Source organism: Alexandromys fortis, unplaced genomic scaffold (genome assembly GCF_014885135.2).
Source record: "Alexandromys fortis isolate MF-2015 unplaced genomic scaffold, M_Fortis_MF-2015_v1.1 scaffold_151, whole genome shotgun sequence".
NCBI lineage: Eukaryota > Metazoa > Chordata > Mammalia > Rodentia > Cricetidae > Alexandromys > Alexandromys fortis.
Genome location: NW_026068043.1, coordinates 643,461 through 665,916, shown reverse-complemented (window position 1 = coordinate 665,916; position 22,456 = coordinate 643,461). Strand labels below are relative to the sequence as shown.

General features: G+C 49.3%; 1 protein-coding gene across 12 annotated transcripts in view; it reads right to left on the bottom strand.

Moving 5' to 3' along the window:
- Window positions 1–8,682: 8,682 nt before the first annotated feature.
- Gtf2ird1 (GTF2I repeat domain containing 1) overlaps window positions 8,683–22,456 on the bottom strand; it is an 88,558-nt gene continuing 74,784 nt past the window's right edge. For 6 of the 12 annotated variants that reach the window (XM_050166109.1, XM_050166103.1, XM_050166110.1 and 3 more), the window contains 6 exons: window positions 22,342–22,370; window positions 14,235–14,312; window positions 13,467–13,659; window positions 11,097–11,134; window positions 9,974–10,167; window positions 8,684–8,925 (listed from right to left, as the gene is read on the bottom strand). In XM_050166109.1, the coding sequence (XP_050022066.1) occupies window positions 8,857–8,925; window positions 9,974–10,167; window positions 11,097–11,134; window positions 13,467–13,659; window positions 14,235–14,312; window positions 22,342–22,370 (601 nt within the window). In that variant the 3' untranslated portion in view covers window positions 8,684–8,856. Of the gene's footprint in view, window positions 8,926–9,973; window positions 10,168–11,096; window positions 11,135–13,466; window positions 13,660–14,234; window positions 14,313–22,341; window positions 22,371–22,456 lie in introns of all 12 variants that reach the window. The other 6 variants (XM_050166105.1, XM_050166113.1, XM_050166115.1 and 3 more) reach the window with 4 other exon arrangements.

Genomic DNA, 22,456 nt, shown 5'->3' with positions numbered 1-22,456 from the left:
ATCGAACTCAAGTCCTCTACAAGAGCAAGTGCTCTTGTTCTCTGGGCCATCTCTCCAGGCTCTCGCCTCCACTCGCACGTAGCGATTCAGATTCATTCACTACAGGGCCTTAAGTCTGGCGCCTATCCCGGGCCAGCCTCCGCGCAGGGCCGGTACAGGCCACCAACAGGTGGCGCTGCTGTTAGCGCTTCTCTATGGGGGGGGTGGTACTGTCGTCAGTGAGTCAGTGAGCACTCTAAACTATTGTGTAGTTGGGGCGATTTTTACTTTTGGGGGGCTGACCCTCCAGCTCCCAGATAAATACACAGAGACTTATTCTTACTTACAAACGCCTAGCCTTGTTTCTAGCCAGTTTTTCTAACTTAAATTATCCTGTTTTGCCTTTGGATTTTGTTGTTGTTGTGTGTGTTTTGTTTTGTTTTTTTTGAGTCAGGGTTTCTCTGTAGCTTTGGAGCCTGTCCTGGAACTAGCTCTTTAGAACAGGCTGGCCTCAAACTTAGAGATCTGCCTGCCACTGCCTCCCAAGTGCTGGGATTAACAGCGTGCTCCACCACTGCCCGGCTGCTTGTTTTTTGTTTGTTTGTTTGTTTAGTTCTTTAATTAGGTTTTATTTTTATATGTATGGTTGTCTGCCTGTATGTAGTACACCTGTGCACCACATTCGTGCCTGGTGCCTGTGGAGGCCAAAAGAGAACACCAGATCTCTTGGAACTGGAGTTACCAATGATTGTGAGTCACCATGTGGGTGCTGGGAATTGAACTCAGGTCCTCTGGAACACCATCTAGTCTTAGCTGCTGAGCCATCCCTTTAGCCCCAGCTTGTTTGTTTTCTAATGAGTTAGGTTCTCACTGAACAGCTCTGTTTGTGCTGGAAGATACAATGTAAACCAAGCCTTGAACTTTTACATTCCTCTTCCTGGCGTCTGCCTGAATGCTGGAATTACAGGTATGTGCTACAATGCCCAGATTTTAAATTTTTATATATTTATGCATTAACTTTTTGGGGAGGTGGTTTGAGACTGGGTTTCTCCATGTAACAGTCCTGGTTATCCTGGAACTCACTCTGTAGACCAGGGTGGTCTCGAACTCAGAGATTCACTGTGCACCACCACTGCCTGTCTACGTTTTTTGTTTGTTTGTTTTTTACAGACTAGACTAGCCTTCAAACTTCACTATGTAGCTATGTAGCCCTGGCAGATCTCAAAGTTGTGGTGCTCTCCCTGCCCCAGTCCCCCAAAGTGCTGGGATTCCTCCCTTCCTTCTTTGTACTGGGGATTAAACCCAGGGAGTCTCAAGAGTAAGTAAGTGTGAGTAAATGCCACAGTAGCTGGAGCCTGGGGTCTTGGGTTTTGGGTTTTTTAAATATTTTATTTTCAATGCATTATAGACACGAATGTGCAAGCAAAGTGTTGGGTGTTGTTTTAAAAAATATTTATTTATTATGTATACAATATTCTGTCTGTGTGTATGCCCACATGCCAGAAGAGGGCACCAGACCTCATTACAGATGGTTGTGAGCCACCATGTGGTTGCTGGGAATTGAACTCAGGACCTTTGGAAGAGCAGGCAATGCTCTTAACCTCTGAGCCATCTCTCCAGCCCCCCTTTTTTAATATTTTAAAAAATTTATGTGCATTGGTGTTTTGCCTGCATGTATGTCTGTGTGAAGGTGTTGGTTGGGTCCCCTAGAACTGGGATTACAGACAGTTGTGAGCTACCTTGTGGGTGCTGGGAATTGAACCCAGGTCTTCTGGAAGAGTGCTCAGTGCTCTTAACCTCTGAGCGATCTCTCCAGCTCCCTGGGGTCTTGTTTTAATCCACAACTCAACTTCCATGAGATCAGTGAGTCCTAAGGTCCTCCTCCTCTGCCGCTCTGACCCCAGTCCAGTTTCTCTATTGACCTTGTACTTCAATCAAGGTCTTGGCCACTAAGCCTCAGTTTCCCCTCATGAACATTATTTTCTTCAGACCCATTTCCCTTTCATGGAGTCATGCTGTGGCTACTTTAAAAGAGGGGGAGAGGAGTGGCTCCCAGAACAGGGTGAAGAGCACCTGCCGCTTCTTCAGAGGACCTAGGTTTGGTACTCAGCATCCATATGGCGGTTCACTACTGTCTGTAACTCCAATTCCAGGGGATCTGACGCCCTCTTCTGGCTCATGCAGGTACCAGAAACACATGAATTGCACAGACATACATGCAGGTAAAGACACTCATACATGGACAATAAAAAATTAATTTAGTTAATTAAATAATAAATAAAAATAAATACGTATTTAAAGGATAGAATGACCAGCAGTCAAGAGCACTGGCTGCTTTTCAGAGGACCTGCTTCTGATTCCCGGCACCCACATGGCAGCTCACAACTGCCTGTAACTCCAGTTCCAGATCAGATGACCTCTTGTGGTTTTCGCATATACATGACACACAGATATAGATGCAGGCAAAACACCTACACACACAAAATAAAAATTAACAGTAAAAGAGGGGGCTCCTGATCCCCTTCCTTTTCCTCCATTTCCTGACCCAGTTAGAAGGCAAGTATGATGATTAGTTTCCTCAGCTTGGTGCGATACAGAATCATCATAGCTGGCTGGCTTGGGTTAGTGCAGGCGGGAAGCCCTACTCCAACTTGGGACCCCATCCAATGGGCTGGAGTCCTAGATGGCATTAAAACGAAACTGAGTGGAGCACCAGCATTGCTCTCTGTGCGCCTGTGGATGCCACGTGACCAGCTGCCTTAGGCTCCTCCCATCATACGTTCCGTTCCCCTCCAGGATGGGGTGCATCTTCAAACTGTGAGCCCAAGGAGAGCTTCCCTTCAGTTGCTTTTGCGGGGTCTTTTTTTTTTTTTAATTTTTTTAATATTTATTTATTATGTATACACTATTCTGTCTGTATGCCATTACAGATGGTTGTGAGCCACCATGTGGTTGCTGGGAATTGAACTCAGGACCTTTGGAAGAGCAGGCAATGCTCTTAACCTCTGAGCCATCTCTCCAGCTCCCTTTGCGGGGTCTTTTGTTGAAGCACCGAGAAAAGTATCGAATACAGTAAGAGCCTGACTCCCTGGGGCTCAGCAGACATTAGTAAGAAGCCTTTGACTCCAGGAGGCGGCACAGGTCTCTAATCCCAGCAACTCAGGAGGCTGAAGCAGAAGGGTCGTGGAACCGGGGTCAGCTTGGGTGTTGTGGGAACTCGTTGTAGAGACATGTCAACCCCTCCTTACGCAGTACGGGCAAGTCAAAGTACTATTCTAACCCAGGTCTGGTGTGGAGAGCTGATGAGTTTATTGGACTCACCCACAGATGAGGGTGTACTGATGGGAGTGGAGGGGGAGAGGGAAGGCGGGGGGGGGGGGGGAAGCAGCCACAATACTGATGTCTCGCCCCAGCAAGGATGGTGCGGTTGACAGCTTCGGCACAGCCACATTGGTGGAGACCCAGCTTCGGTTAGCCTTCCACAGTCTCCTGACGCTTCCCAAGACCGAAAGAGCCACAGTCAGGGCAGAATTACACACAGTTGTCTGGAAAGTGCAGGAGGAAGTTGTCTGAGACCAAGCGAGGGGCCAGACACCTCATCACTCCCTCCTTATATGAATGAATATCGGCAGTCCTTGGAACCAATCAGTTCCATCTTGGATTGACTCGTAAGTTGTCAAAGCTACCCTGATAAAGATGTCTGCTGTTGGGCTGGATTGATGGCTCAGTGGTTAAGAGCACTGGCTGCTCCTCCAGAGGACCCAGGTTCAATTCCCAGCACCCACTTGGCAGCTCACAACTGTCTGTAACTCCTGTTCCAGGGGATCGGAAAGCTTCACACCAATGCACATAGAATAAAATTAAATAAATTATATAAAAAAAGATGTCTGCTGTTATGTTCAGCCTTCTACAACACTGGGCTAGGGAATGTGTGTGTGTGTGTGTGTGTGTGTGTGTGTGTGTGTGTGTGTGTGTGTGTGTGTGTGCGCGTGCGTGCGTGCGCGCGCGCATGCGCATTTATGAGGGAGCTAGGGGTAAGATAGAGACAGAGAAATATACAAAGAGAGAGGGGACAGAGAATGCGACACAGAGAGACATTTTTACAGTGGTAACCGTTTGGAAGCTCCTGTCCCCAAGAATACAAGCCCACCCTTATCTGCCTGGTACCCCGGATGCACCTGGGCAGGGAGAGCGGCTCCTCCAGAGAAGCAGGTGTGGGGAGCAGGTGTGGGCAGCGCCACTCCGCTTCTCCCCTCCCGCCTCACCCTGGCCTTGTTTCTGGCTGATGATTGCTTTATTACTGTTTTCAGTCAGATATAATTCCGGCATCTTCTATAATCGCCATCTTTTCATTGATACCAGATCTTTATACAAAGAATTTGTATATAGGATGATTAGACACCCACCAACACACATCCCCGGGCAATTAGAACGTTTGAAACGCGGCGCAGCAATTCACAGCCCTCATTTGTTACTTTGGAAAGTGTTTTGTGATTTTTCTTTTTGGGGGGTGGGGGCGGGGGATGTGTTTACAAAACCCAACAACAATTCTCATTTCGAGTTGCAAAACACGAAGCCATTTTGAACGGAGACAGATGGCGGTTAAATGAGGTTTAATTAAAGAATGAGCGCTTTGAATCAAATCACTTTCCAAAGTGCGGCGTGCGCGCGCGCACAGATTCTTGAGTGCTTGCATAAATAGCATCTGGAAGACGCTGCAGACGAATCCGGGAAGGTGTTCCGGGGCGATCTGGGAGCGCAGGAAGCCAGGGGGCAGGTCTGACCTCGGCTGGGCCGCAGCTCCCAAAGTTCGGGACCCAGGAAGTGGGATGGGGGCGAGATATGAGGCCAGGCCAGGGGGAAACGGGCAAATTCTTAGATGAAGTCAGGTGTGGAGACACCTGTGACCCCAGCACTTGGGAGGTGGAAACAAGAGGATCAAAAGTTCAAGGCCATCCTCTGCAACAGACTGTGTTTGAGATCAGCCTGGGTAATCCAGGTCCGAGTCTCAAACAAAAGACTGCTGGGGGTGGGGAGGTACCCTTAACTAATTACTTTTGTGGGCGTTATTATTTTTAATTTTGGAATTTTGCTTTGAGACAGGGTCTCACGTGGCTCAAACTGTCCTCACACTCTTGATCCTCCCGGCCATCTCCGGTACTGGGATTATAGGTGCGTCCCACCCACTGTGCCCCGTTTTCTGCCGGGATGGAATCCAGGGCCTGCCGCGTGCTAGGCAAGCACTCGACCTCCTGAGCTACATTCTCCCAACCCGTGTTTTGAGACCGGGTCTCTGTAGCCCAGGCCCGCTGAATTGCAGGGATCTATCTGCCGAGGGAATGTGCGGCTTTGTGTTGCTCACAGGCTTCGGATCCGGTTTCCCAGCGCCCGCCCCACCCAGGGACTCCAACCGCGAGCTCTGCTCTGTTTGCCTTAGGTCAGTCAGAGTGGGGGCGGCTCTAGACCACAGACAGGCGCCAGTGGCTGCTCCCAGAATAAGGGTGCCAGGTACCCAAGGCCCTCTCTAGACCAAAGCCAGGTTCCAGCAGCGGATAAAGGGTGGCTTGTGAGGCTAAGACCGACTAAGACCGCTCCCAGATCGCCCTGGAAGTCAGCGCCGAGTATAAATAGGGAGAAAAATTCCTTGTTTTCTGTTTTGAAATGTGGGGGATGGAACCCAGGCTTCATTTGTTATGTAGGTGCCCCTCTACTGAGCTACGCCCCCTGCCTCTCACAGGGTGGCTGGGCCTGGGTGGTGGTGGTTGAAGCCCTGATCTAAGTAAGGGATTTGACACAGGGTCTCACTAGGTAGCCTTGGCAGGCCTCAAATTCCCAGAGATTTTGACTGTCCTGCCGCTGGGAGTTGATCTAAGGGTTTTTAACTTTAAAACAAACAAACAAACAAATGTATGTATGTCTGGGCAGTGATGGCACATGCCTTTAATCCTGTGGGTTCGAGGCCAGCCTGGTCACAGAGCTAGTTCCAGGACAGTCAAGGCTACCCAGGGAAACCCTGTCTTGAAAATATAAAGATCTATTTTTATTCCTCTAAATTACGTGTATGTGTGTAGACAGGCAGAGACCATTCATTCACTTCAGGGGCGGTTGTGGGCCACCCCGCATAGGTGCTGGGAGGCTTGGTAAGAGCAGGATGTACTCCTACAGTGGGGCTGTCTTGCCTGCCCTGTTTTTGTTTTGTCTCCAATACAGGGTTTCTCTGTGTAGCCCTAGCTACCCTGGCATTCCCTCGGTAGACCAGGTTGGACTCAAGAGATTCACCAGGCTCAGATTATGGTTTTGTTTTTTAAAAAAGGGTCCTTTGTGGTCCAGACTGGCCTCCCGATTTGATAAGGAGGATGTCCTTGAACTGACCTCCTAGCCTCACTTCCCAAAGGCTGGGTGACTGGAGGGTGCTATCCTATATTTGCTCCATTTTGTAGTTTTAGACAGGGTCTCAACTTGAACTTATCGGGCTTTCGAAGTCAGTGCCTTTTGGTCTGGTCTTCAACTCCAGATCCTCCTGCCTCAGCCCTCTAAACTGGGGTTCAAGGTATACCACAGGACCAAGGATGGTGGCCCATGATGGAGTGCCAGGTCTTGAAGAGAAAGGGCTGAGTGTGGTGGTGAATGCCCTGTGTGTGATTCTAGTGTTGGGAGATGCACACAGGAAGACCCCAAGTTCAAGGTCATTGTCAGTTATGTAAGAAGTCGTGGCCAGCCTGAGCCACATGAGACCCTGTCTCAAAAAAAAAAAAAAAAATATATATATATATATATTCAGGAGCCAGAGAAGATGGCGAGTACCTGGTGTTGTGTATCTCTACTTCCCCTTCCATCTCTGAGATGTGAAAAAGGAGGCCAGCTAGTGGCTGGTGTGTGTGTGGTGGGGGTTGGATGCCAGCAGAGATGGACAGTTGGCAGGGGCATGTTAACTTTGGGGTCTGTAGTATCTTTCCCAGGAGAAAGCTGATCCAGATGTCTGGGACAAGGCCCCTATCCCAGTGGGGATGCACAGGCCTGGCAGAAACACCTGGACTGGAGCATCAGAGGCAGATCCTGGGGTCATTGTGTCCTCTTCTTTCCAGTGACTACGATATAATATGTTCAGGCAAGATAGACAGGGTCATGAAAGGGACACAGGAAGAGAAAGTCTTCCTGAGTGTGTGTGTGTGGTTGAAAGCTGTACAGAGGCAGAGAGTCAAGAATTCCAGTAATCAGCATTTACTATTATGGAAATAAAAAAGACAATATAGTATTTCTCTTTCTAAAGACTTTTTTCCCCCTTCAAACATATGGTCTCAATTTTTTTTTTTTTAAAGTAAGCAAGCAAGGGGGAAAAATGCCAGGTAATGGGGATGCATGCCTTTAATTTTAGGCCTGGAGAGATGGCTCAGCTGTTAAGAGCACTGGCTGTGCCTGGCGGTGGCAGCGATGGCGCACACCTTTAATCCTAGCACTCAGGAGGCAGAGGCAGGGGGATCTCCGAGTTCAAGGGCAGCCTGGTCTACAGAGCAAGTTCCAGGACAGCTAAGGTCACACAGAGAAACCCTGTCTCAAAAAACCAAACCAAAACAATATAAACAACCCCCCCCCATAAGGTTAGACGTATTGCAAGTTAGCCTTGAACCATTTTGTGTATGTATACGGTGTATGTGTGTGTGTGTATCTGAATGTGTGGAACGTGTATACAAATGTGCTTAGACGTGTGTTTGAAGGCTGGTGGTCAACACGGGATGTCTGCCTCCATTACTTCAGGATACACATAAACATATTGAAATAGATATATATAATTGAAAAATCACACTTTGTGTGTGTTCCCACATGAGAGCATATGTGCGGAGGTCGGAGAAGAATGCGCACGAGTCCATCTTCTCCTCTTTCCCTCCCGTGGTCCCTGGGACTGAACTCAGGTTGTCAGGCTTGGCGGCAAGAAGCTCTCTACCCACTAAGCCATCTTGCTATTCCCCTTTTCATCTAATTTTTTTTTTTTTTTTTTTGATTTTTGAGACAGGGTTTCTCTGTAGTTTTTGGTGCCTCTCCTGGAACTAGCTCTTGTAGACCAGGCTGGCCTCGAACTTACAGAGATCCGCCTGCCTCTGCCTCCCGAGTGCTGGGATTAAAGGCATGCGCCACCACCGCCCGGCTCTTTTCATCTAATTTTTGAAGACAGGCTCCTTCTCTGAACCCAGAGCTCACGGTTAAGTTAGCAGGCCAGCAAGCTCCAGGGATCCTCTTGTTTCCAGCCCCCCGTCACTGGGGTTACAGGCGGATGCCATGCCACGGTGCACAGCTTTTTACCTGTATACTGGGATTCTGAAGTCAGGTGATCATGCATGCAAAGGCAGGCATACTTTCCCCCGTCCCAGATGGGAAGTCCTGGTCCTCCTGTCCCACTTCCTGAGTGCTGGGGTTACAGATGTGCACCATCTCGTCCCGGATATACAACGCCGGGGTGGAACCTATGGCTTGGTGAAAGCCGGGCAAGCACTCTGAGGCTCCTCCTGTGGCCACTAGTCCCTTGACAGTAGAGAAAATAAGTTCTGTCCCCGGACATCACAGTGAGACCCCAGAGTATGAAATCAAGGCACCTGAGCTGTGTCTTGCCTGACTCAGTCCCTGAGTGGCTGCTGGGGCCACACCACCAGAAGCATAACACATAACCATTATAAAAAAAAATAAATAAATGCCACACTTTTTTTTTCTTTTTCTTTCTTTTTTTTTTTTTTTTACTTATTTAAAAAGGCCTTGGCGGCAGGAATATAGTGTAAAAATCATTGGAAAAACTAAAAGGCATCGATACATATCCGAATATACTTTGTACATAAATTACATTTCCTTTAGTCTTTCTGAGTTGAGGTCCTGATTCGGCTCTGAGGTCTAATAGTCGAGGGGATCTGGAAGCTGCACGTTTAGTCCGGAATAGTCCACCATGTACACTGGCCACTGCTGGAAAGAGGGGGACAGAGGGACCAGGTTAGGACACCCGAGGGCACAAAGACCTCACGGAATAACTGGCTCGCTTTCCTTGAGGGTGAACTCAAATGTTACTTATGTAGCCACTGAGGCCCAGAGAGGGCCAGTGACCTCCCTGAGGTGACACAGGTAGAGGATGGTATGACTGTCCCCCACCTGTGTTCCAGGGGTTCAACATGTGGATCAGATAGATATCAGCAAGGGCTGAGTACTCAGAGCAGCTGCAGTAAGCATCATACACCCAGCTTCACCCCACAGATACTGTCCCTACCTCTAGGGATAAAAGGAAGGCATACTCAATGATAAAAACGAAGGTAGGAGAAAATGCAAATTCTGGGCTTGCGGCAGTACCCAGAAAGGGGCTGAAGGGACGCACAAAGGGTCTAGAAATCCTAAAATGAGTCTTTCTTCCCCCTTTTCCCTCCATTCTTTTCTATTGAGGCAGTCTCACACAGCCCAGGCTAGCCTCAAATTTCTCATTTGAGGTGCTGAGGTTGACCTTAAACGTCTGATCCTCCTGCCTCTACCTCTCCAGTGCTGGGATTACAGGCATGTGCCATCAGGTCCAGTTTACGCAATGCTGGGGACCTAAGCCAGGGCTTCATGTGCTCAACGGCAAGCATTCTGATCTCATATAACCCAAGCTGGACCTCGAACTTCTAGCGCTATAGGCATAGGCCACCATGCCCAGTTCTTTACATAAGTTTTCCTCTGAATCAGGCAAGGGCCACACTCAGCAACGTGGCCGACAGATGATGGAGACTGAGTTCCGCCACGTCACCATCGACCCTCTGCTGCGTTCATTACACACATCGCTGGCGACACCAGCACTTCAAGCCCTGCACCGACTGACTGCACAGACCCCCTCAGTCTATCCTGTGGGCAAAACAAGTGGATGCGCCTGCACCTCTGAGGTTAGCACGGAGCCTCCCAGTTCCTGGATCTGTGTGGGTGGTCCTGCCTGAGGGCGGGGCAAAGGCTACACAGGATTAGGGTGACGTTGGGATCTGCGTGACTTTACCACAAGGGAGATCTGGTTGGTGGATGCCACAGACTCTGGGTTAGAGGACGAGGATGAAGAAGAGGAAGAGGAGGAGACCGAGTTGCCTTCCGAGACCCGCTTCCTCTTGCGCTTGGGAATGTCTTTGGCTGATGGGAGAAACAGTTGCTGAGACCGGATGCTGGGGGCCGTTCTGCGTCGGCCTCCTGAACTCCCTGGAGAAAGCCCTTGCTTTTAGATTTTCAGCGTTTGATGTCCCCCACCTCCCTCCGCCGCCCCGATGTCCTGGGGATGGAACCCAGGGCTTGGCGCATGTTGAACCATACTCTTAGGCCCTCACTGGGGGGATTCTAGGCAGGAGCTATACCTCTGACCTAAAGCTACACCCTTTCCAGTGTCCTAGGCTCTGTGACTCTCTCTACCCATCCACTGAGGCTCAGCTGTCCAGCCTCATTCCCAAGCAGATCTAAGGGCCGGTGTCTCACTTCTGGCTCTTATTTACCTACCCTCTTTACTTCTAAAAATACCCCTTGCCCAGCTCAACGAGCACAGCGCTCTACATCACCCCGATTATCCAATCTCTAATATGGCTATCTCCCTGTGACCGTCAAAAGCCCTAGGTTCCTCTACCCACCTCCCACCAAAGTGTCTCGGTTTGGTTTGCTGAGACAAGGTCTCACGTAGCCTGGGCTGGCTTCCAAGTCACTGTATAACTGATCTTGGCCTTGACTCCTGATCCTCCTGCCTCTACCTCCCGAGTACAGGGATTAAAGGTGCGTGCCACTATTCCTGATTTACGTGATGCTAGGGAAATCGTAAAAGGACTTTGGGCATACTCTCCTGACTGAGCCACACCCCAGCCTTACCTATTTTTTTTTTTTTTTAGAAATATTTACTTATGCATTTATGCACATGAATGGAGATCAGAGGACAACTTGCAGGAATTGGCTCAGTTTCTCCATCATGTGGGTCCTAGGGATTTGAACTCAGGTCATCAGGTTTAGCAGTAAGCACCTTTATCCACTGAACCATCTCCAAGGTCTGTGCCTGCCTGTTTTTTTTTTTTTTTTTTTTTTTGTATTTCTGAAGGCCAGAGACTGGTCCCCATGAGGCAGAAGGCTGGCCTCTCCTGCCTCTGACTCACCTGGCACCTTGGCATCATTGCAGACTTCGGCAAAAGGTCTGAAAGAGAGAAAAGCAAGGTCACAGGTAGGAGCTTTCCTCTCCTCACCCACTCCTTGGGAGACAGACACCAGCTCTCTGTAGCAGAGATGCAGCTGTTGTGGCAATTGCCTGGTCAGGTCACGCTATAGTTTTACAATAAGTGTTGCCCAGTGGTCCATGTGCTAAATATGTGGATGCCAACCTGGCTAGACCTTGACGAGGTAGGGCCTAGGGGTAGGGATAAGGCATTGTGGTCAGGTGATCAGTGGGGATCCTGGGACCATCGCTTCCTCTTCTCTCTCCACTCCCTGTCTCTTGTGAGGTGAGCAGCACCTTCAATCATGAATATGCTCCCACCAAAAGCAGGCACAAGGGGCCAGGGCACACAACCCCTGAAACTCTTTTCCTTTAGAGACAGGAGCCTTGCTCTGTAGCCATGGCTGGTCCATCCCCCCTCCTCCTGCCTCTCTATTACTGGGATTACAGGAATACATTAGCACACAATTATTCCTCAAATATCTCTCTCTCTCTCTCTCTCTCTCTCTCTCTCTCTCTCTCTCTCTCTCTCCCTCTAGACAGTTTCTCTGTGTTACAGTTCTAGATGTCCTTACCTGCGAACTTACTTTGTGAACCAGGTTGGCCTCGAACTCACAGAGATCCGCCAGCCTCTGCCTCCCGAGTGCCGGCATTAAAGTCATGTGCCACCACCACTACCTGGTTCATTTTTTTCTTTTTGTTTAAATTTTTTCCTTATATTTATTTATTTTGTGTATGTACGGGTGCATGTGTGTTCGGTAGAGGTCAGGGTGGGAGTCGAGTTAGTTCACTCTGTTTATGATGTGAGTCCTAGCAAACCTTACTTAGGTTGTCAGGCTTGGTGGCGAGCATCTTTAATCTTTACCTGCTAAGTCACCTCACCAGGGACCTGTGTGTGTGTGTGTGTAATAGTATGCATGTGTGTGGAGGGCACAGGTCAATGTTGGGTGTTTTTCTCAGCTACTCTCTGTTATTTTTATTCTAAAGAATTATTTATGATGTACATGTGTGTACACAGGTGTGCAAGCTGACATGCACAGGAGGAGGCCAGAAGGGAGGGTACCATGAGTCTTCCTTTACCATTCTCCAAATCTCCCTTGGAGGCACAGACCCTCCCTAAAGCTGGTACTAGTGTTTTCTCACTAGGCTGGAAGTCAGCCAACTCCAGACACCATCCTGTCTCAACCCTACTCATGGGGCCACGGGCATGCACGAGAAGCCTCACGTGTTATGCGGGAACTGGAATCCAAGCTCCAGTTCTCATGATTACATAAATTCTTTTTTTTTTTTTTGGTTTTTCAAGACAGGATTTCTCTGTGGCTTTGGAGCCTGGAGCCTGTCCTGGAACTAGCTCTGTAGACCAGGCTGGTCTCGAACTCACAGAGATCCGCCTGCCTCTGCCTCCCGAGTGCTTACACAAATTCTTCTACCTGCTGAGCTGAGCCATCCCTCTAGTCTCCATGCTCTATTTCCAGGCAGAATCTCTCACTAAACTGAAGACAGTCTGGATGGCCAATGTGTCCCCGGGATTCTCTTGCTTTTGCCTCCCAAGGAGTGGTATTACAGGTACATGCTATGGGCCCTGGGATCTGAACTCAGGTCTTCACGCTTGTATGATAAGCATTTTATACCAATTGTGACATCTCCCCAGCTCCTACCTCAAATTTTAAAAAAGATGTTTCTTTTTTTAAATTTTTTATCTTTTTGGTTTTTTTCCAAGACAAGGTTTCTCTGAAACTTTGAATCCTATCCTGGAACTAGTTCTTGTAGACCAGGCTGGCCTCGAACTCACAGAGATCCACCTGCCTTTTCTTTTTTTTTTTTTAAATAATTTTATATTTTACTGTATGAGTTTCTGTGTGCGCGGGTGTATGTGTATCATATTCATGCACAGTGCCCAAGGAAGTCAGAGGATGGCATCGGATCTCCTGGAAATGGACTTAGGGACGGTTGTGTTACCATGCAGACACTGAGAATCGAACCTGCATCCTCTACAAGAGCAACAAGTGCTCTAAACTGCTGAACATCTCTCCAGCCCCATCCTAAAATACCTTGAGCACAGAGGATACTCAAGAGACTGAACATAGGATGGGGCCGAGCGGCTCACACCTAATCCCAGCACTTAGGAGGTAGGAGGACTAGCCGGAGTTCAAGGTCAGCCTCAACAACACAGCGTGTTCCTGGGAGTTGGTTTTCTGACTTGGGATTCTCTCTGACCTCTGGCTGAGCCTGCTGACTGGTGTCCCTGGCCAGGGTGTGGTACCCTTTCCTCTCCCACAGCTCTTGTCCTGCTGTCTTGCCCTGTAGCACTTACTGAAGCTGGTTGATGATAACCATCCGCACATGCTCCCTGGCCTTCAGGATCTTCTCCAGCCGATGGATGTCATAGGTGTTGGGGTTCCGGAAGGGGATGTCATCAGGGAGGCCTTTCACCTCCACAGCGTCTGGGCTGTCCCGGATCAGTTTGTAAGGGACCAACACAGGCCGATTCAGTCCCAGGGCCTCACCTAGAGAGCACAGGTCAGAACCAGAGAGAGATGTCCCCATGTCATAAGGCGAATCACTCCAGGGAAGAGCTGGTGACTCTGACAGGCGAACTCAGCAGACATCCCACCCCAGGTACAGCAACACCATCCAACTACGTTATGAGAGTTCATCCGATCATCCACAGGCTTTAGAAGACATACCTCTGGGCACATCTGTATGTGAGCAAGTTTCTAGATTGGGTTAACTGATGTGGGAAGACCCACTCTAAAGGTGGGCGGTACGACGTTATAGGCTGGGCTTCCAGAACTGAATTAAAATGGACAAAGGGAGCCGGCCCCAGCACTCATCTCTCTGCTTCCTGACTGCAGACATGACCCCACACATGCCCTTGCGCTATGGACTAGCTCTAACTGTGACCCAAAGCAAACCCTTCCGTCCTTGGATGGGGTATCTGTCACAGCAATGAGCAAAAGTACCTAACACACATGCCATTAGCCACTGTGGTCATGCTAACTGTCCTGCACACACACACACACACACACACACACACACACACACACACACACACACCTGTCACCCAGGTGGGGAGACTGACCATATTTCTCATTGAAGAGCTCCTTCACTTGCTCTCGGAGGATCACCTTCTCCCCGAGTCTGTTGGCGTCATCCTCATCTGCAGGGAGAAAAATCACACTGAAGAAATGGCGTATGCTTCTCCCATGTGGCCCCGGCCTGCAGGGCAGCTCTCCAGATGATGCCTTCTCCACTGCAGCTGCTTTGGTCTCTTAAGTATATCCACCTCCTGCCTCCCATTCGTCCACCCACACACCCGCCCCTCACCTCCATTCATATTCATTCACACACACACACACCTTCACCTCCCATTCACTCTATCGACACACCCACCCCCTCACCCCCCATTCTTCCATTCACACACCCGTCCCCTCTCATCCCATCTACACACTCACTCATCTGCCCATCCACCTAAATTTCCCAAGCAGTACCCCCACCAGAGGCCAGGCACACAGCACCCCAAGAGGAGCTGACAGTGTAGGTGATACCAGTCATGGCCCCAGAGTCAGGGGTGACGGGACACTCGGCAGGGTACAAGAGGCATCCCCCAGGGGACTGGAATGCTTCCCTTTTGTTTTGTTTTCATGTTTGGAAGACAGGGTCTGACACTGGAGCCCCAGCTGGCCTTGAACACAACCATCCTCTCTCAGTCTTCTAGGGGCTGGGATTAGAGCAATGTTCCACCACGCCCTGCTTGGTGCTGGGGACGGACCAGAGTGGGCGGCCTGCTGAGCCACTGAACCACGACTCAGCTCACTCGGTTTCAAAGGATGTTTTTTTGTTTGTTTGTATTTTTCTTTTTGGTTTTTCGAGACAGGGTTTCTCTGTGGTTTTGGAGCTTGTCCTGGAACTAGCTCTTGTAGACCAGGCTGGTCTCGAACTCATGGAGATATGCCTACCTCTGCCTCCCGAGTGCTAGGATTAAAGCCGTGCGCCACCACCGCCTGTTTTTTTTTTTTTTTTTTTTTTGAGTGACATGGGGGCATGGCTGGCCTTGGTCTGTGCTTCTAGCATCTTATTTATATATTTAAACTTTTGTTACCATTTTTGTGGGTTTTTCTTTTCTTTTTTTCTGATAGCTGGTCTTAATATGTAGCTTATCTTTTGTTTTGTATTTTGAGACAGGGTTTCTCTTTGTAGCCCTGGCTGTCCTGGAACTCACTTTGTCTTAGACCAGGCTGACCTCAAACTCACAGAGCTCCCCCTGAAAGGTCTGTGCCACCACCACCCAGCAATGTTGTAGCTTTTGCCAGCCTGACCTCAGTATGCCTCTGCTTCCCGGTGCTGGGTTTAAAGATGTATGCCACCACACGTTTCTCCAGACATCGCTGGAGAAATGGCATATCCACTTTCCTCAGTGAAACACTGAAGTTATAAAAGATTTGCCAATCAACTTGCTTAGAAAAGATTAAGTTGGCCAGGCTGGTGGTGGCACGTGCCTTCAATGCCAGCACTAAGCAGAAGCAGGTGGATCTCTTGAGTTCCAGGCCAACTGGTCTTCACGTTGAGTTCCATGACATCCAAGGCGACACAGAGAAACCCTGTCTCAAACAACAGCAACAACGGATAGACAGTGGCTCAGTGGTTAAGAAAGAAAAGAAAGATGGGCTGGAAAGATGTCTCAGCAGTTAAGAGCACTGACTATTCTTCCAGAGGACCCAGGTTCAATTCCCAGCACCCACAACTGTGGCAGCTCACACGGTCTGTAACTCTAAGATTTGACACTATCACACAAACATACGTGCAGGCAAAATACCTGTGCATATAAAAAAATTATTATTGGGAGCTGGAGAGATGGCTCAGTGGTTAAGAGCACTGGCTGTTCTTCCAGAGATCCTGAGTTCAGTTCCCAGCAACCACATGATGGCTCACAGTCATCTGTAATGAGATCTGGTGCCCTCTTCTGGCTTGCAGGGACACATGCAGGCAGAACACTGTATACATACTCAATAAATAAATCTTTAAAATTATTATTATTATTGTTTTTTGAGACAGGGTTTCTCTGTGCAACAGCCCTAGCTCTTGTAGACCAGGCTGGCCCTGAACTCACAGAGATCCACCTACCTCTGCCTCCAGAGTGCTGGCATTAAAGGCGTGTGCCACCACCACCTGGATAAAAAAAATTATTTTTAAAAAAGAAAAGAAAATTAAGTTATATAAGAGTAGAATCCTTGCAGGGCAGTGGTGGTGCATGCCTTTAATCCTAGCACTCGGGAGGCAGAGGCAGGTGGATCTCTGAGTTCAAGACCAGCCTGGTCTACAAGAGCAAGTTCCAGGACAGGCTCCAAAGCTACAGAGAAAGCCTCACGCCTCTCACCAGGAGAAGCCAAATTCTGGTGACCTCAGTTAATGGCAACCTTGGTCTGTCTTAAAATAACTGTGACAATACTTCTACTTTGTAAATCTCCCCATTTGTTCACAAACGACCAAACTTGCAGTTTCTGCCTCTGTAAAACACAGCTAACTGCTCAAAGTGTAACCTGGCTAGGGGTGGGGGATGACATGACATGGATGGACGGACAGACAGACAGAATGAAGGAGAATGTACAAAAACAATACAATTGCTTAAACCTACATAAAGCCACAGGAGAGTTCTGCTCTGGGCTGGCTTCTCTCTGGGAACACGCTATTATTAAAGAGTTTTAATTCCCCCCACCCCCACGCTCTGAGTGGCTGGAATAAATTCTCTCCAGGGTGGGGTAGGGTATAATCATTGAACCTGAACTGGGAGGTCGACTGTGGGGTGTCCTAGATTAAACTGGGGCTGCTGAGAATCTCTTTCTAGCTCCCTGGGGTACTCAGGTTTCTGGCCACCAGGGACCCAACACACAAGGGCTTTCCAGGCCTGCATCTGCAAGGTCTAACATAGGCCCCAGGCCCAGGCCTTCTGAGCCTCTGAGACCCAGTAGGCCTTGGCCTTGGGCTCTAGGGTAGAGAAAAACAACCTTTCCTGTTTGTTTTTGATTTCCAAAACAGGGTTTGTCTCTGGCTATCCTGGAACTGGATCTGTAGACGAGGTTAGCCTTGAACTCAGAGAGATCCACCTGCCTCTGCCTCTTGAGTTCTGGGATGGCAGGCATGCCATGTGCCACCACTGTCTGGTAATCCTTCCTGTTTTATAGATACAGACACTGATGCTCAAAAGAGCCAAACCTGGCTTGCTGGAGTCACACAGGAAGCCAGCAGGACAGCTCTGCCTGTGGGGACCCCCAGTGCATCCCTTTTTCCTTGACAGTGCACTGAAACTGCACCTGAGGTCAGAAGACACGATGATGGCATAGTATGTGTGTATGCATGTGTGTGCCAAGTGTGTGTGCCTGTGTTGGCTAGAAGGGACTGCGGGATCCTCTGGAGCTGAGTCACAGGCAACCGTGATCACCCGATACAATTGCTGAGAAGTGACCTCAGGTCTTTTGGAAAAGCAGCAAACACTCTTAACCTTGGAACCATAGCTCAAGTTCTTAGTATTCAGTTTTGAGATGAGATCTCTTGTAGCCTAGGCTAGACTCAAACTTCCGGCGTAACTGAAGCTGGCCTTGAACTCCTCCCAAGTGCTGGGATGACAGATGTCCATCATCCACACCCTGTAGAGGAAGTGACCGCCTGTTTGGAAGCTTCTAACTGGGTAGCTAAGGGAAGTGGGTCCTGTCAGAACGTGGGAACAACTCTTCCAGTTCTCCTTTGCAGCTAATTCTATATGGAATATTCTCTTTGGGAAGTGACTGACAACCTAACCTCGGCTCGAATGCCTCCACTGACAGGGAGTTCACTACCTCCAAAGCTCCCCCCACTTCCAGTCCCACAGATCCAGGTCTTTAGACAAGTGTCACCTACACCCGCCATCTTTTTCACCACCTTCCTTACTGGCCACTCCATCCCCTTCTAGATCTTTATCCTCCCTCTGTCTCTCTCGGGGCCTCCCACCTGAGCTCAGGCCTCTGCAGACTGGTCCTTGGCTCCTGCTTTACCTTCTTCACTCCACCTCCCCCAGGTGGAAGCCAGTCACCATGACTACCAGAAAATGCAAATCTGACATTATTTGGAAAACAAAACCCACACAATACCACAGCAGACTGTTGGCATAGACCTGAAAGACAGAAAGCTGGCTAGGGAAGTAATTCTATTGCTGAGCACTTGTCTAGCGTGCAGGAAGCCTTGGGTTGCAGGCCCAGGTGTGGTGTACACACCTGTAATCCCAGCACCTTGGAAGTAGAGTGGAGGCTGGAGGGTCATGGTTCATGGTCATCCTTGCTGCCCAGCAAGTTCAAGGTAGCCAGGGATACCTGGGACACTTTGTTTCAAACAGGTCAGAGTTCTTCAACACCATCCTTTAAACAAATTCAAGGCAGCCCGGCGTACTTTGTTTGTTTGTTTCTTTTTTTTTTTTTTAAAGATTTATTTATTTATTAATTATGTGTACAGCATTTTCCCTACATATATGCTGCAGACCAGAAGAGGGCACCAGATCTCATTACAGATGGTTGTGAGCCACCATGTGGTTGCTGGGAATTGAACTCAGGACCTCTGGAAGAGCAGTCAGTGCTCTCAACCTCTGAGCCATCTCTCCAGCCCCATACTTTGTTTCGTTTCGAACAACAACAAAAGAAACCTAAGAGTGGGAAGGCTGAGTTCACAGCTGTCTCCCTACCCTGACCTGGAGAATGTCACCTCCCCCCCCCCCCCAGGCTGGCAGCTACACCCTAGCTTCCTGCTGTGAGGTGCTTTGTCACTAAAAAGACTCTACCCGCAGGTGGCCACTGGATTTGCGGAAACCAATCTTCAGCTGTTTTTTGGGAAGACTTCCACTGTGCACACTGTTTACACATGTGCAGAGGCCCGTCTTCCTCTTCTCCCTCCACGACCTTTACTTATCCCCCTTAGTAACCCTCATTGCTCCAGGGAGTCCTCTGGGATTCTACTTCCAACAGTCCTTGCCCACAGGGACCTCTGCGCCCCAGCAGGGGGATCCCTCCCGACACAGAAGGGACTGCACCTGCTCCCAGGACCTTTCCTTGACACAAGCTAAACTCAATGAGATAATGCCCTCCATCAGATTGCCTGTAGGCAAGTCTATAGTACAGTATTTTTCCTTCTTTTTTTCCCCTCCTGAGTCAGGGTTTCTCAGTGTAGCCTTGGCTGTCCTGGAACTTGCTGTGCAGACCAGGCTGCCCTCAAACTCACAAAGAATCGTCTGCCTCTGCCGCCTGAGAGCTGGGATTAAAGGCGTGCGCCACTACCACCTGGCTGTAGTACATTTTCTTAGTCATTGATATAGGAGGACTCAGACCCACTGTGGGTGAGACACCCCTGGGCACGTAGTTGTGGGGTGTATAAGAAAGTGGGCTGAGAAAAAAAACAAAAAAACAAAAAAAAAAAAACAACAACAACAAAAAAAGAAAGCGGGCTGAGTAAGCTGTGGAGAGAAAGCCAGGAAACAGTGTTCCTTCATGGCCTCTGCATCAGCTACGGGTTCCTGCTATGACTTCCCTCAGTGACATTATGAGGTGTGAGCTGAATGAAATAAACCCTTTCTTCCTTAAGGCAGTTTTTTGTTTGTTTTATTGAGACAGGATTTCTCTGTAGTTTTGGAGCCTGTACTAGAACTTGCTCTGTAGACCAGGCTGGCCTCGAACTCAGAGGTTCACCTACCTCTGCCTCCCAAGTGCTGGGATTAAAGGTGTGTGCTGCCACCACCCGGTTTCTTAAGGTGTTTTTGATCACAGTATTTATCATAGCAACAAAACCCTCAGTCAAGAGTGGCCCAGTGTTGAAGGAGTGGCCCAGGTCTGTAATCCCAGCACTGTGGCGTGGAGGCAGGGGGATCCAAGTTAGAGATGATTCTCAGCTAAACGTCAAGTTCCAGGTCGGCCTGGTCTCTACGAGACACTGCCTCATGGGGTGGGGGCGGGGCTAGAGACATGGCTCAGTGGTTGAGTGATCGTTGCTCTTGCAGAAGAGCAGGGTTTAGTTCCCAGCACTCACAGTGGTCACGACCATCTACAACTCCAGTTCCCTGACCTGCACAGACACTAGGCACACACATAGTGCAGGGAAAACAAAGGCATAAAATAAATAAATCTAAAAAAATAAAACAGTAAAAATAACAGTGGTAGCAACAAACAAAAATCCGGGGCTGAGGAGAGAGCTCATGGGTAGATGTTTATCTTGGAAACATAAAGACCTGAGTTTGAGCCCCACAGCTTTCGTAAAAAGCAGGACCTGCAGCCAAATAACTCAGCAGGTGGACACTTGCCCCTAAGCCTGAAGATCTGAGTGTGTACATATGCACACACACACACACACACACACACACACACACACACACACACACACACTCAAAATGCAAAAAACAAACCCCAAAAAGTAAACCAATTTCAAACTGGGAATTTAGGATTGTTAGACAAGACCCATGTAATTGCACATAGTGGCCATGAGGGGGCGACAAAGAGACACAGAGCAGGATTGGTTAGTGGGCATGGTCACAAGTTCAACCTGGATCCAGCAAAAAGTGGGTAAGACCTCCTTCCAAATCGCAGCCAGGCTATGAGAATGCTCTGTGACTTTGAGAAATTTTCTTAACCTCTCTGAGATTGTTTCCGCCTGTGGGAAGTGGTGGCACACAACTATAATCTCAACACTCTGGAGGCTGAGGCAGGAGGATCCTAAATTTGGGGCCAGTGTAGGATACATATGAAGACCTGTCCCAAAAAAAGCAGGGTACAGAGGGCAGGCGGAGACCTGGGGGCTATAGTGGGTTGGCTGACAGATACGCTCACTGGGTTTCTAGGCCACACTTCCTGAAGAACAGGAGCAGCACCACTTGGCAGTGACATCGGCTCAGACAGTCACTTGCGTCAGGGCTGGCCATTGGCTAGGGTCTGACCACGGATCATCAGCCTGGAGCCAAGAGGCCTGCATTCACAAATGAACGTAGGAGTCAGGCTGGCGGTGGGGATGGGAGCTTGCTATGGGGCCAGGCAGAATGGGGCTGGGCCAGGGTCAGCCCCAGGAAAGGGACTTTCTGGACCTCCCACTGGTGGGAAGGCAGCCCTCTTGTGTTCACATGTGCCCTGCTGCCCTCCTAACCCCCCCAACCCCCGTGGGCTAACTGCTGGCTCTGGCTCTGCCTCTGGCCACACCCAGGGCTCTCTCCATTGTGGGCACAGGATCCTAGAGCCCACCCAGGGAGCTACTGTAGAGGGTACGATAGGGTCAGGAGCTTTTCTGTTTTAAAGTTCTTTTTAAGACAGGGTCTTGGTGGGTAGGGATATAGCAAATTTGATAGGTTCTTGCCTAACATGCACGAGGCCCTGGTTCCAGCCCCAGAAGCACATAAACTAGGCATGGTGAAATAGATACATGCCATCTTAGCAAGCTTGACTTATCCTTGGCCCAGTTCCTCACTGTGAGATTCTAGGCAGGTGCTCTATCACTGAGCCACACCCCAGCCCCTCACTGGGGAATCCATAGGAGCTCTTTTCTTTTCTTTTTCTTTTTCTTTTTTTTTGGAGACAGGGTCTCTCTGTGTAGCCCTGGCTGTCCTGGAACTCACTCTGTAAACCAGCCTGTCCTTAATCTCAGGAGATACCTGCTTCTGCCTTTCTGATGCTGGGGTTAAAGGTTGCAGCCCTATGCTCAGCTTTTTCCTTTGCTCTTTTGAGTCGGTCTTTCATGGGCCTGGGAGCTTTCTCAACAGACCAGGCAGGCTGGTCAGTGAGCCTCAGCAATCTGCCTTTGTCCGTGCCCTGGCAAAGGGATCACAAGTATGTGTGATTATATGCCGTTTCCGTGGGTCTCCGGGATCAGACTCAGGTCCGTGTGCTTGCGCAGTCAGTGCTTATAGACTACGTGATCTTCCCGGCTCCCCAACCCCTCACATCTCACCACCAAGCCCCCACACCCTGTGGACAACACTCACACATTTGCCTCCGATTTCCTCCATGTACTGAGTTAGCCAGGCCACTTAAGAGTCCGAGGGGCCTGCAACCTCTGACTGGGTGAAGCCTGTGGCTGTGGATTCAGTGTTAGGACCCCAGGTGTGGCTCCTGAGCCAGGCAGTTGTGCCCCATGGTGGAGTGGGCTCTGAGCTCCCATTAACTGTGTGGGCAAACACACAGAATACCACTTACCAGGCTTTGGGATGAGTCCTTGGAATGGCCTAGAAGGAAACAGAAGTGGGGTTTCAGAGGAAGGGCAACAGGGACAAGACTGCCACCAGGTACATGATGATGCCAGCTTGCAAAG